Here is a 14,587-nt window from a genome sequence, read left to right on the forward strand (position 1 = left end):
ATTTTTGTCCCATGTTTTTTGCATTACAAGGTAAATTCTGTAATGCTGTAACTTTTAGTGATCGTTTCATTTAGGTCTAATACACAGATATTAGATATGAGAGTTTAGTGACATAAGGATCAACAGGCTTCAGTCATGAGCAGAGCACATTTGTGTAAATTTTGTATATTGTTTTTTTTTTGGTTAAACAAAATAACACTTTACATAACTAAAACACTTCACCAATATTCTTTATTATGATTATACATTATATCAGTAAACAATTATTTACATTTACAAATGCAAACATCTAGACCACCAAGGAGCTTGTTAACCATTTTTCCATTTGTTCTCAAAGGTTTGCGTTTGCAGCCAAAGTGTATATGAGTCTTTCCATTTCTTTAACCTCTGTTACTATTTGTATTGCCTCTTACTTGTTGCCAGTAAAATTTTAAACAAATATTTATCTCGTAAAACCATTCTTATGTGCATTACACTTACATTTATTCATTTAGATGCTTTTATCCAAAATGACTAAAACCGGCAATTTATGTAATGCAATTTATGTCTGGTTTTATATATGATTTGCACACATTTGTTCCGCTCATGCTTTGTCAAGGGGAGCCATTATTGGTCAAGTTGTTTCTGAATATGGTTTGCAATTCCAGGAACATAGCAAACTAGTTGAGCTCTAAAGTGCATGTGTGTTGATGAACAGACTAAATGTGGACCTGCTGGATAATTGTATGCAATCGGCGGTCTGCACGGTCACTGTGGTTATGAGGCTGGAAAGGGCACTTAGGAGCCCACGTACAGTACACGGCCCCATTTGTATTGTGTGTGTGTGTGTGTGTGTGTGAGGCCTGAAGCCAGACTGTGATATTGCAGCTGTTGAATTAGCCGCACCTGCCCTCTCTGTCAAAACAAACAGTCAGATATTCTTTCAACACTTAATCCCTCCATTTTCATTTTCTATTTCTTTATATTGCAATAAATGTTTCTGCTGTTTTTAAAGAAGGGAATACCCAGAATTAATTTTTTTGAATATATTTGAGGATGGATGGAAGTTGTTTACATTATAGGTTACAGACAGGATTACATTTAACCACTAGATGAATTTATTCATTCTTTAACTATATAATGTACAAGAAGATCTGATTCCATCTTGATTGTGTTGCAGTCTTGATGGGGTGCAGTCTAACGTGTTAATGCTTTATTTATAATAAAACGCATTATTTTTCACATAATTTACCTTTCTTCCACACCGTTCTGTCCCTTCTCCTATAAATGCGCTGATCATTTCCTGCTTCTATGCAGCCCCTCCCTCAGAAATACGCAGTGGGCTCAGATTGGTTAGCTGGCTCAGTGTGTTGTGATTGGCTAAACCGCCTCTAGTGCGCATCTAAACATCCCGCCCCTCAGCTCAGCGGCATGTTCTCTGGTTGTATTGTAAACAATGGCGTTGTAAATGTTGCTTATCAATTTGAGCCCGATTGAGACAGAGAATATTATTGAAGAGGATCGCACAGAACCTGTCCAAGTACGGCTCTTAATGGTGTGCTTTTTGTTTATCTTATACTTTTAGATGCGCTGTTCTTTGTAAATACTACTGTTTCTGTTAGCACTTAATATATGGTTTTATCCTGATTAAAGGTTTAATACAGTACGGCAACCCCATGCGTGTCCATGTATAACGCTTCTCATAGCTATGTGAAAAGTGTATAAATGGAACAGTTCATTGTTGGAGCCGAGCTGCAGATGCAGAGCGTGTGCAGAGCAGGGGACGCAAGGAACAGGATTGAGAACCGCTTCTTTAGAACATTGATTTTGAAACTTGTGAATCCATTAGAATCGTTAGAAGACAGAATCGCGATTCATATATGAATAGATTTTTACATGCATCCATAGTTTTCTCTTCCTCTTCTCCTAAAGCAGCACAGCATGGCCTTGCCCACTTCGTTGCATGTTCCTGGGGGCGGGGTTTATCTGGGTTCGTTATGTCACGAACTCGGGAAGTAACTCGTTGTAGTCCCTACGAGCCGTTTTTGTAGGCATTAAACTGCCATAATTTTAAAAGACGATATCCGTTTGCATTGATCTTTCAGTGTTGTAACTTTTGCAGATATTGTTTATGCTCAAACAGCAACATTACACACTAACTAACTTTAAAGTTAAATCACAATCAACCACTCCTTTAAAGGGGTCATCGGATGCCCATTTTAAGTTGATATGATTCTTTAGAGTCTTAATGAAAAGTCTAAAACATAATTTGGTTAATTTTTCAATGGTATCGTAAAAAACACCTCCTTTCAAAATCAGCACACTTTGTAACTGTTTGTGTTTTGATTTTCCTAAAAGCCATGCCTTGCTCCTATGTATGTGTGTGCATGTGCATTTCTTATCATATTAGCTCTGCAATGTGTCACCATTTGATTTAACTGTCTGAATATAATTCTTCCATAAATCTCCCACTGGTATTGTCTGCAGCTCACAGCAGTCTATCTTTGTCCTTTGAGGTTTTTTCTCTGCTACGGTTTATGTAACTGAAGTTTTATAGAAACTGAAATCTCTCTGAATAGAAGTTGAATTTGTGTAGTGGATGAAGTTAGAGGTGTTGTAGGGCTGTAGGGTAGGAAAGCTCTGTTGGCAAATAGCCAAATTAAACACCCATTTATCGACGGCAGTCAGTGGAGAAAGATGCTTTCTGTGTACAGATGATGTAGTTATGGCATCTGCCAGCGGGGGCAAACTGGCCCATGCAAATCAGCCAAAATTTGTCACCTTGCTACAAATTTCAAACTTTGGCCAACTTCATCACTACAGACTTCAGATGATACTTTCCTGTTATACTTAAGCTGTGTTTGATAAGTGTACGTCAGTGTGTATCTGTAGTGATTTTTGGATGATGAGAGATTCAAGAATGTGTACCGCAGAAGAGGAATGAAGAGCACAAGTTTTATGTATAACAGCTCAAATGAATTGATGTTCAGAATTAATGCCTTGTGTGGATTTTTATCATTATTTCCTGTTTAGAGCATGTGTTGACGTAAGATAAGCTATATCCCATTACTGAGCCAAGAACAACAACTTAATACATTTCTTAGAGACATGAGGCCTGTGACTGATTCAAATTCTTCACAGCCTTATAAGAGTAGAGAATGTGAGTCCTCACTGTTTGTAGACCTCAGAGAGCATGATGTGTTTGGACCGGAATGCTAGAGTTCTGCATACAGCACAGTATCCACTTATACTGTTTATTCTACTGTGTTTCCCTTAATATTTATACGTACAAACGCATGTAATCTTTTACACAATCCTTTTTTTTTTTCTTTTTTTTTTACATTTATTTGATATGTATCTTTTAATATTTTTTTATTCTTTATTACTCCTCTATACAGTTGATATTATTATGATTAATTCAGTGAATGCCATTTAGCTATAATGTTATATTATATTATTATTTTTTCATTTGTTTTTAATTTGAAATTAATGTTTGATTTTTGTATTTGATTTTGAAATGTATTTTTCTCATCTTTTCCTACATTTAATGTATTTTAAAATTATTGCAGTGAATGTTGTTTTGTTTAAATACTTTTTTTTTTTTTTTTTGCATTGGTTTTGAGATTAATATTAAATATATATCTTACCCTTTACTACAGTTAGATACTGTGTGATTAATTCAATTATAAATTTGAGATGAATATTTTACTATTACTCTGTAAAAATTAATATATTGTATGATTATCATTAATTCAGTGAATGGCATCCAATTATCATCTTTTAAATAAAATGGGGGAGGGGGATGCATTTCTTATCCTTTACTACATTTAATGCATTGTATGATTAGTTCAGTAAATGACATCCATTTATGATATTTTTAAAGTTTTTTGCACTTAATTTATCATGTAGTTAATTCAGTGAATGGGTTCCATTTGTCTTTGAAATATGATTATTTGGTCTGTTTTAATCTAGTTTTTTGTATTTAAAAAATAATAATAATAATTGCAGTTCAGTAAAATGAGGCAAGGTGATGTCACTGCTAATTGATTTGCTATAAAGTTTGAATCAAGCACGGTGGGATAATGTATTGCGTCATGCATTGTTGACTGATTATATTTCACATTTTGCTTGTAGGCTCTCCAGATATCTTGTGCATACATGCTCTGTACATTATACATACTGCAAAAACAGTACAAAGGGTCTTATTTCCAACATACACCATGGGGATCCGAAAAGTACAAAGACTGTTGGGAAGAGGTGGATGAGAACAGAGAATAAATGAAGGGTATAGGAATAGACAAGTGCTTTTTAAGGAGAGATGTTTGAATGGAAGAAAGAACGACGAGACATATTGAGACTGTCCCAACAGAGAATCATTTTCCATCCAGGACTGTATGTCTGTCTGGGAGCTCAGCCTGTAGTGTTTGAGACTGTTCGAGATCCACACCTGACTCCTGTCTGTAAGGTATGTTCGACTGCTTGTTCTCACAGCGCGGTCTGTAGTTCAGCAGTAATTTAAACAAACTTCATGCTGCCAGTGAGCTCTCCGTGTCCTAATAAAGGCAGAAGATGAAGACCAGAATGACTAGAGAATGTAGTCTGAATGAACTCCTCCTCCAGGCTGTGCTGCGACTGCAGTTTAAATGTACGAAAGGGAGTTTTTATAAGATTCCAGGAGTGATTAGACCAGTTTTTCTACTATCACTGACATCTCATATTTCCATAAAGGAATGCGTTTTATTGCTTTTGATAACATAAGTCTGCATTGGTGACTGTTGGACTCTGCTAAAGAAATCAAACCTAAATTTTAACTGATAAAGCAAATGTATATATACAGTGCCCTCCAAGTATTGGAACAGTAAGGCCAATTCCTTTATTTTAGCTGTAGACTGAAAACATTTGGGTTTGACATCAAAAGGTGAGTATGAGATGAGAGATTAACATTTCACCTTTTATTTACAGGTATTTTCATCTGGATCTAATGCACAACTTAGAAGATAGCACCTTTTATTTGAACCCACCCATTTTTCATGTTACCAAAAGTATTGGAAAAAATAGAATTAACAGATGAAAGTGAAAGACTTAATATTTAGTTGCAAATCCTTTGCTTTCAATAACATTTTATATAATGTAACTATATTATCACTCAGCTTTTTTAGATGAAGTTGAATTGAATTAAACATGACATTTGGAAGTAGAAGGACTGAAATAGTATTTTCTTGTCAAATGTATCCAGCACTCTTTATTTACAACTTTGAGAAGTATCTGCATGCATACAGTATAGTGAAAGTGAAGTGACGTGTGGCCAAGTATGGTGACCCATACTCGGAATATGTGCTCTGCATTTAACCCATCCAAGTGCACACACACAGTAATGAACACACACACACACACACACACTGTGAACACACTCCCAGAGCAGTGGGTAGCCAATGCTGCGGCGCCCGGGGAGCAGTTGGGGGTTCGGTGCCTTGCTCAAGGGTCTCACCTCAGTCGTGGTATTGAAGGTGGAGAGAGTGTTGGTTATTCACTCCCTCCACTGACAATTCCTGCTGAACCTGAGACTCGAACCCGCAACGTTCGTGTTACAAGTCCGACTCTCTATCCATTAGGCCACAACTGCCCCCATATATATACTTGTGTATGGGGATAAATTCTATATAGCAAATCTCAACTGCTTGATTGCTTGCATCGCCACATAACAAGAACTATATTGTCTCTCAGTTTTAATCTGCTAAATATTATAAGCATGAATATCATGATTTTCTGTAAAGCCACTTAGAAACGTTGTGTATTTTGGAAAGTGCTGTAAAAATACATTTTGAATAAAATGTCCTTCTGTTTCTCTTTTTCTTTTATTTATCGTAAAATTCTATCGGATAAATAACAATATAAAAAAATTGAGATGATGGTTGACATAGAGCAGAGAGCTAAAGAGGATAGCGTTGTGCATATAATTTGGTTTTGAATTACATCCTTTGACTAATAATACCAGGCTTTGACAGACCTGTTTGAGAAACAGATCTTTTCTGAAACATGAGGGAGACAGTTGTGAGATTATGGAGAGTCTTTTTCTTAACAAGATTGTGACATTGGTTCTCTCTCATTGCTGTTAATTGATGTGTTAAAGAAATGTTGTTTGAGTAATTTTGTGTTTGTTTTTGTGACTAAGACACACAGCCCTTTGTAACCAGCTTCTAACCTCTAAATTACCAGAATAGACTACGGTCATAACTCATTGGCTTACTGGAAGCATAGAGTCTAGTTATTTGTGCTTGTGTTTTTACGTCTCTAATGCACTCTAATTGTGCAGTCAGGGCAGGTAAATAATAGATATCTCCTTCATAACATCACCTACTTCATAATAGCTACTTCAAATTCTTTTTTGCATCGTGTTTATTGCACAGTTTGTATACTAGAATAAGCTAAGGGACAAGAAAAACACTAGAGGTATGATTTCCAGGAGTGAAAGAAATATGATAGATGAGTGAGTGTGGTAAAGCAGAGAGCACATGCACAGCAGAGCCGGATAAACATAAGTTAGCCACACCCCCTTGAGGCCTCTCAGCCAATCTCATCACACATTGCCTTATTAAGGGCAGCAGTGCTTGAGTGGTGCAGTAAGACCGAGGACAGAGAGATGGACATGTTTGCATGTGCCGGTACTATAACACTCTGACTAGCATGACTTGGCTTTTCTTAAAAACACTGCAGACTAATTTTTTGGAGCCATTGCTAGAGCTATGATATTTGAGACCTTTTCAGACTTTAATTTGGTTTAATCATGAAACTGTCTTTTGATTTATTTGTATTAAGCTATACCTTTTCAATACAGACAAGATGAAAATGTATCAGTTAGAGCAGGTCTGTTGTTAAATACCTAGCTATAAACATATTAACATGCCCCTTTCCATGTTGTTTAGTGAGCCCCACAGGACCTTTGGCTCTCAGTGCTCCCTCTAGTGCACACTATGCCACTGTCAACTTGTTGCAATACGTTCACACCTAGTTGTGGTGTTTTACCATGTTCTATTGGCATATGCCTGTGTGTTTCAATAAATGGGCTTGTTGCATTCTGTGTGCTTGGTCTGTCATTCTCTCTGTCTGAGGGGATGTTCATGCTAACAGTGCTTTGCAGCAACATACTGTAGTGGCCGGCGGTCTTTCATTTTTCAGTAAGAATTGGCAATATGAGTCACTGTGATTGATAGAGACCCTTTAAACGTTAATGTTATGCATGAGAGTGCTGAAAAAGATTTTTGTATCACTGTATATACTGCTATCATTTTTATTAATAGTTTAAATTGGCTTTTATATATATATATATATATATATATAAAATTATTATTTTTTTTTTTTTTTAGTAATTGATTTGTCATTTTTAGTTTTCTTTCATTTTTTCCTGAATATTTCTGTGTAGTTTTTTTTTTTTTTTTTTTTTTTTTTCAGCTTTAGCTTTTTCCATGGCAACATTTCAAGCCAATATTGACTATTTATTTTTTATTTATTTTTTTAATCCCTATTTTAATGACTACTTTTTTTTTTTCGTTTTAGTAAATAACACTGTCAGAAATGCTAGCAAACAAGTGTATCGACTTGAAAACTATGCAACAATTTTCAAAAATATTTCAAAATATTTTGGCATTTACAGTTACCAGTCAGTTGGGTCAATTACTACTTTTTAATGTTAATACCACAAAAAGCAAGTATTGTGATACATGTAAAATGCCATATGTAGTTACAGCATACCAGCATGGGGAACTGTTCAATGCTAACCAGCTAAACCTTAAACTCTCTCACAATGCAGCAGAAGTGGACCCAGAACTCTGTGCTCATAGGCCTAGAGGTTAGCATAAAAACTCAAAATTACATGGACGCAAGCTTTCGTTGTTTAGCAGTCCTTTAGTGTGCATTATAAGAATACAGCATTTTCTTAACACAGCTTTAACAAAGATTCACATTTATTTGGATTTTTAAAAGTAAAAGATGTTTAAGGCATATCAGACCTAATTAAAGACTTTCATCTTTGCATCACTGAGTATTTGTGACTCCAGGATTGCTGACGCATGTGTGTGAGTGTGTGTAAATGTAGGAGCGCTCGTGTCATAAGTCCAGGAATCCACCGTGCTCCCACAATCCACTTTTATCATCCAGGCTAATTTCTGCCTGTAATCAGATTACTGCCTGTGAGCTGCCTTAGCACCCCTCTCTCTCTCTTTCTTTCTCTCTCTCTCTACCACCCTCCCGTGTGTTTGCTTTAGCCCTCCAGTTTTGCCTCTGTGCATTTCCATCACGTCGAGTCTGTCCGTGGTGATCCCTCTCTCTCTCTTTCTCTTGCTCTTTCTTCGTCTGTCTGAGCCTGTGATTAGGTCTGTCTGTCCTTTTCCTCTCTTTCCTCCGTTTTCTACTTTCCTTTTCATTCCAACATGTTCCATAACCCGTGGATTACTAACTATCTCAACCACGTCACTCAGTGTAGTCAAGGTAAGTCTTGAACTCTCTGTGCCTGGTTACAGTTGTTTAAATTAGTTGAATATTGTGTGAAAAAATTGAACAAACCAGAAGTATATTGCTCTTGTTCTGTTGATCATGAAGATTGATTAATTGACCAGAAGAAGTCTGAATTCCTCTATCGTCGACCTGATTGCAAAGACACTTATTTAAACCGAACTGAGCTGGAAGATGACCTCACTGAATTCAATAATGAAATGCCTTTGACTGAAAATTGAGTGTTTAATCTTGTCATTTTACATTATTGACCCACTATTTTCCTATTCTGATATTGTGTAGTTGCTTTGACACAATTTGCATGATTAAAAACGCTATATAAATAAAGGTGACTTGACTTGACTTGGTGTTCTAAAGGTTGCTTAAGAAGCATTTGACCATTTTGAGATTGTCTGTATCAGCTGATGACCGTTGCCAAATGAATCTAAGTGGTGATCCTGCCTGGATCAGTTCAGAAAACCTGTAGACTGTCAATGCCTCCTTGTCAAATGAGATTTATGGATACAAAGTATGCAATTATTGTTGTTTTTGTTTTTTTTTTAAACTGAGTAAATAAATTAATGTGCAAAGTAAATGTTCAGTTAAATTCAGAAATGTGTAATTTTTATGATATCATTAGTTTGTATGCAAATATACTATAGTTGTACTCAGCCTGTTATCACAAAAAAAAAAAAAACCGTTATCGGCCAAGCATTGATTTATTTTTTATTTTTTTCAAATCAACATTTTACACATGCATTAACGTTGACTAAATGTTTTTTCATCAAAAGGTTAATAGTGGACAAGCACAATTAAACAGAATATAAATAATTACACCTATAATTGCACATGTATTCAAATGCAAGCAGGGTTGCATTAATGCATTCTGTTGAAAATAAATGCTGTTCTTTTGTTCTTTCTGTTCCATCATTGATTCCTGCACAAATTATCACCTTTTCCACAAAAACGTTAAGTAGCACAACTGTTTATAACACTGATAATGTTTAAATGCTCCTATATAACACTGATAATGTTTAAATGTTCCTAATAAATGTTTCTTGAGCAGCAAATGATCACACAATGATTTTGAACAATGATATAGAACAGTAATAGACTTTAGCATCTCAGTCAGTCTAAGACGTTTTGTTTAATTTTGTGACCTCTAGCTAAGCCTTATCTCTCCATTCCAGCTGCCAAAGTTTCAGTCGCAACTGTTTTGAGGTTGAATCTCTAGTGCCTGCAGCTGTCACACAGATTGTACTGTTCATCGTGAAATGACCCCAGACACCGTGTGTCGACACTGTTAACGTGCTAATGGCAGGACGTGATAATTGCTGTTTTGCTGTCTACACATCAGATCATAAAATCCTTCATGCACACCTTGTGTAAAAGTGTTTACTGGAGGACTGTCTTTCTGTGCGGTGAACTACATGTGTTTTAAGGAGCGTGGATCTTTGAGCAGGGTCTATTTATTAATTTTTTTACCCTGATCTCCCCAAATGGTATTTTTAGACGATGCCTTTTTCTTGTCTCCTCGCCGCTAATTTGTGGCTGTTAGCTTCCTGACATGATTCTCTGGCAACCCTGGGACGGAAACTCGTCCACCAGACTTGATTTAAGTTAATTAGGATGTTGTCACACCCACGTTGACTTTGTTCTTCTTAGCTTGTTCTTAAAGTGGTCCCTTCAGCCCAGGTGCTCCTTTGGAGGGGGTAAATGTATCAGGCAACCCACACTGGAGGATGCTAAACGCAGTAACTCAGGCTGTTGTCTGTACAATATGATGGGTTTAAATGGCCAAAACATGAAGTCAAGATGGAATGTGTTTAAATATTTAGTCATTGTTGCCAACAGGTTGCATATTTCTGGAGAAATATTCCATTTAAATTTTTGTCTAAGATAAATTTGTATTTTCTTTAACTTGGGTTGCTTAACTTCACTGTAAGCAACATTAAATCACTTTTAAGTGCACAGAATTATTCAAGTTGAGCTGCCAAATTCAGTTTGTGCTGTTAAGGCCCATTCACACCAAGAATCAATTCGCACTGATGGACAATGTAATGTTTATTATAAGCACGTGTTACTATTTTATTGTCTGCTGCTTTAAGTGCTCAAGGTCTTTAAACTTGGGTGGATTCTGATTGGTAATGTTTTTTCATTGTTATGAAAGTGGTTGCGTAATTATTTAATTATAGTGTCATTTATCAGTGTGTGAACTTTCCTTATCAACCAATTAGAACGATCATTAAAAATGTATACAGTAAGTATTGTTGTAGCAATAGCCTACTTCTTGTTGTGAACAGGCCGTTATGATCCATTTTATTTTTTGTCTTTTGGATAGATTTGGTGAATTGTCTTGTGAAAGACACCTAAGATTTTGTCTTGTTTCTTTTCACAGGCTTTGTCGGTGAAGCTTCTGCTAAGCTCTACAGCCCTGCACTACTAAAGAAAAGAGCAGTAAGGTCAGAATCCATTCTTCTCACAATTTTGAAGGATATTTAGTTTTTTCTTTGTTTTAAAGCTGATCCCATTAGCTGAATTAAATACTGAATTAATCTCTTTGTTCTTTAATACTTAGCACTAGATGTGGTTGATAAGATGCTATTGGAAATCCTTTTAGAGATTTTCAGCAGAAATCTATGCTGTTAGATACTGTGTTGCTCTATGGACTTCAGGACACTGATTGTGTGTTGTGTCATGCACGTTTTGGGATAAATTAAAGGGGTAGACATTTAGTTTACTTTGGTCAGTAATTGTGAAGAATCAATATACAGATCGTTGTGGATAGTAGCATGCGTAGTGAAGGGTGTGCTGTAAACAGGAGTAATTGGAGTGTGCTGTTTGGACTGGCAGGACTGGTACCATGGTGAAGGGGAACTCTAGATGTATAAATAAATACCTTAGCAGCTAATCTATTCCTGTGGTGAGATTCAAGTAAACGTTCAGGATCCTTAATGCTAATTCATCTTAAAATGTCACATGGGAACATTTGTAAGGTTGCTCTTGACCTGCCAGTGTAGAATTTTGGAGGCAATCGGTGCCAAATCTGATTTTTTTTTTTTTAGGTGTTGGAAAAGTCCAGATAATTAATCAGTTTGGAGTTGTGGCCAAGCAGCTAGCGCTTATACTCTGATATGCCAAGTAGGACATGTTCCTGGGTCAACATTTGAATCGTTGATCCTAGAACAACATTGCTATCAATCAATCAGATTTTAGGATTAGGGTTACACTTACTGAAGTTCCAGTTTCCTTTCAATAAGTGCCAGGAAGACCAAAATGAAATTAAATGTATTATGTCTACTGACATTAACACATTTAATAAATCTCTATTGTTTTGAATCATGAACTCTCTATCTCTTACTTTCAGCTTTGGCGTGGATGACAGGACATCACTGGTTAAGAGTACAACAGAAACTGATGCAAACATCCTTGCTGTACTGCCCAAAGGTGAGAAAAGCTAAGATAACATTGTGCTTAAAAAGTTGAAGGACTATGATAACGATTTTTTTCCTTGAGGTTGGATATTTACCAAAACGCTTGTCTTTTAGTTTCAGAGCTAAGGAAGCAATTTGAAACCTCTATCAGAAGTGATCCAGAAATGAACAGGTACATTTGGTCTCGCAAAAGTCTTCTGTGTATATTAAAATTAACATGGCATTACTAAAGCTCCAAACAGTTGAATATTGCACTAGCAATGCAAAGGTCAAGGGTTAGATTCCCATGGGAATGCATAAAAATGTGTTAATGCATACCCTGAATGCAATGTAAAAATGCATTCAAAATGCATAAAAGTGGATGTAAAATGAGTGAAAACACATAGTCAGTGTTGAGAAATGTTACATTTGAAAATGAAATGCTACATTTATAAGTAACTAATAAATTGCATTTTTTTACAAAAAGCACTGTCACGGTTAGGCTCTGTCTTCCACAATATCGAATTACCACAACACTGCATATAATGGGTTCCTATCATGCAGGAAAGAGAGAATTGCACGAAGGTTGGAGGGGATTGAGGCTGATGTTCCACCTGCTCTTACTACAAGCATGCAACACACAGCCGGCCTGGTGACCAACCGACTACTGGAGGAGGACACACCACGCTATACACGTGCTTCAGATGCCAGTGATCCAGGCATTGTGGGTAGGTCACCACAGTTTATTTCTGTAAGCAGACAATATAGTGTACAGTGCACAGCTAAGGCAAGAGTCACTATTACGACTGCTATTTGTTATACTATTATTTCAACAAATCTCCTTAGCGGTCATGAACTGATAAATAAACATTATCTTGATCTTTTGACATATAAGAGGTCATTGTACTATAAAAACATCCTGTAAGTTTCAGAACTCAAAACTTTCTTGTTAGTCTAAAAACAGCTTATATTGAAGCCAATCTGCCAAAACAACAGATTGTGGAATGTGCCAGTGTTGCTAAACATCGCCTCCGCAGAAGAAAATCAACGCCTGCTTCTACATCGCTGTTTAACCCCGCCCACCCATTTATGCATGTAGTTGGTAAATAACGCAGGTCTGTTCAGAAATTAGAAATGGCGCAGAAATGACTCATCAAGACTCTGTGCAGTGCCAAGTTGTGGAAAAACAGTCTTTCCATTGCCTTCCTTCTAGTCCCAACATTAGGAAAGAGTGCATGGATAAACTTTATTTTTTATGAATTTCCAGATCACATCAGTAAGAACTCGGTCCTTTGTTCACTTTTTTATTTTACCGTGGATTTGTTTACAAACAAGGTCCAATTCGATGCAGGATTTTTAGAAAAATTGAAAATAAAAGATGATGCAATGCCGAATATATTGGATCTGACAGTAATGTCACACCACACAAGAGTGCGAGTAACTGTTTTTATTACGTAGTCACTATTTCTTTGTCTGTTATTACAGATCATTTGATATGTACAGAGAATTTATGCGTTTTTAACCTAAATCACAGCAGTGTCCATCTATGAGGAACGTATGCTGTCAAACATACACAAGTGTTAGCCAATCATACCAGTGGGAGTTTACTTCTGAGTCTACAATCCACCACACCTATTCAAACAGAGCGTTCAGATGAAGGGTGTTAAAAACAGGACAGAAAATGTTCTATTACTTCTAAATTATGATGTATTTTGATGTAAAAGAGTGGACCTCAGAGAACAGTACAAAATGATAAAAAAAAGGCAGTTCATGACCCTTTTATACTTTGGTACGTAGGAAAAGAGGTGTGGTATTGCTTTTATCAGTAATCTGACATCTGGTAGACAAAACAGCTGGAAAAAATCACGTAGACTTAAATTGAACAAGGTTTTGTTGATCTCCTACTTACTCTCTATTTGTTACGTTACAGTGCGGCGCTACAGCCGTGATGAGATAGAAGCTGCAGAGCGACACTCCAGAGCTCGGACACGTCCAGATCCACAGTCGTCCGCCCACCCTGAGCCAGTCGGCCCTACCCCAGCCGGTTCTGATGCAGCCAGCCTCAGCTCTAAAGCCGAGCGGATCGCACGCTACAAAGCTGAACGTCGACGACAATTATCAGAACGTTACGGAATCCTCCTTGACCAGGAGGTGGATTTGGTTTACGCGCCACGCTACACACGTGCACAGAGAGAGTCTGATCTGTCAGACAAAGGGGCTCCTCCTGACAGGGGACGTGGTGAGAGCAGGACAAGGGGCGGGGCATTGCAAGAGCAGGATGAGGGGCAGGACCGAAGCAGCAGCAGGTCTAAATACAGCAGTTCAGGAATAGGGCGGGTCTTCGTGCATTCTGACTCCGCCCCCAATCCAGCTCCTCCTCCATCAGGCTTTGATGCCGAGCGAGAGAGAGAGAGGGCAATGAACTTGGAAAATTATAGACGAGCACCTGACCGAAGTATGAAACCACGCCCACAGGAAGCTCCCGTTCCAATGGAAACAAGAACAGCCCAACCAGCAAGGGGTGTCGCTGTTGTCACTGTAGCAAGTTCTCCTAGGACAGCGCGCAGAGCTTCGTTACCTACAACACGATATGGCATCTCTCCTGGAGACTTGTTCATCGAGCAGCAAGCTCAAAATATCCTCAACAGACAGGGGTAAGTATGTGTGCTCTGTTCTGGATCTTAAAAATATGTGTTAGAGGACCTTGA

The 14,587-nt window shown here is 37.3% G+C and overlaps 1 protein-coding gene across 1 annotated transcript in view; it reads left to right on the forward strand.

Annotated features, from left to right (window-relative positions):
• Positions 1-8,405: 8,405 nt before the first annotated feature.
• Positions 8,406-14,587, forward strand: part of LOC306881069 (supervillin-like) — a gene marked incomplete at both ends in the record, with an annotated part of 38,348 nt that continues 32,166 nt past the window's right edge. The window contains 6 exons of the mRNA XM_079434969.1: positions 8,406-8,463; positions 10,865-10,928; positions 11,834-11,913; positions 12,015-12,072; positions 12,444-12,607; positions 13,810-14,533. Of these exons, the coding sequence (XP_079291095.1) occupies positions 8,406-8,463; positions 10,865-10,928; positions 11,834-11,913; positions 12,015-12,072; positions 12,444-12,607; positions 13,810-14,533 (1,148 nt within the window). The remainder of the gene's footprint in view (positions 8,464-10,864; positions 10,929-11,833; positions 11,914-12,014; positions 12,073-12,443; positions 12,608-13,809; positions 14,534-14,587) is intronic.

Source organism: Barbus barbus, assembly GCF_936440315.1.
Source record: "Barbus barbus genome assembly, chromosome: 15".
Taxonomy (NCBI): Eukaryota; Metazoa; Chordata; class Actinopteri; order Cypriniformes; family Cyprinidae; genus Barbus; species Barbus barbus.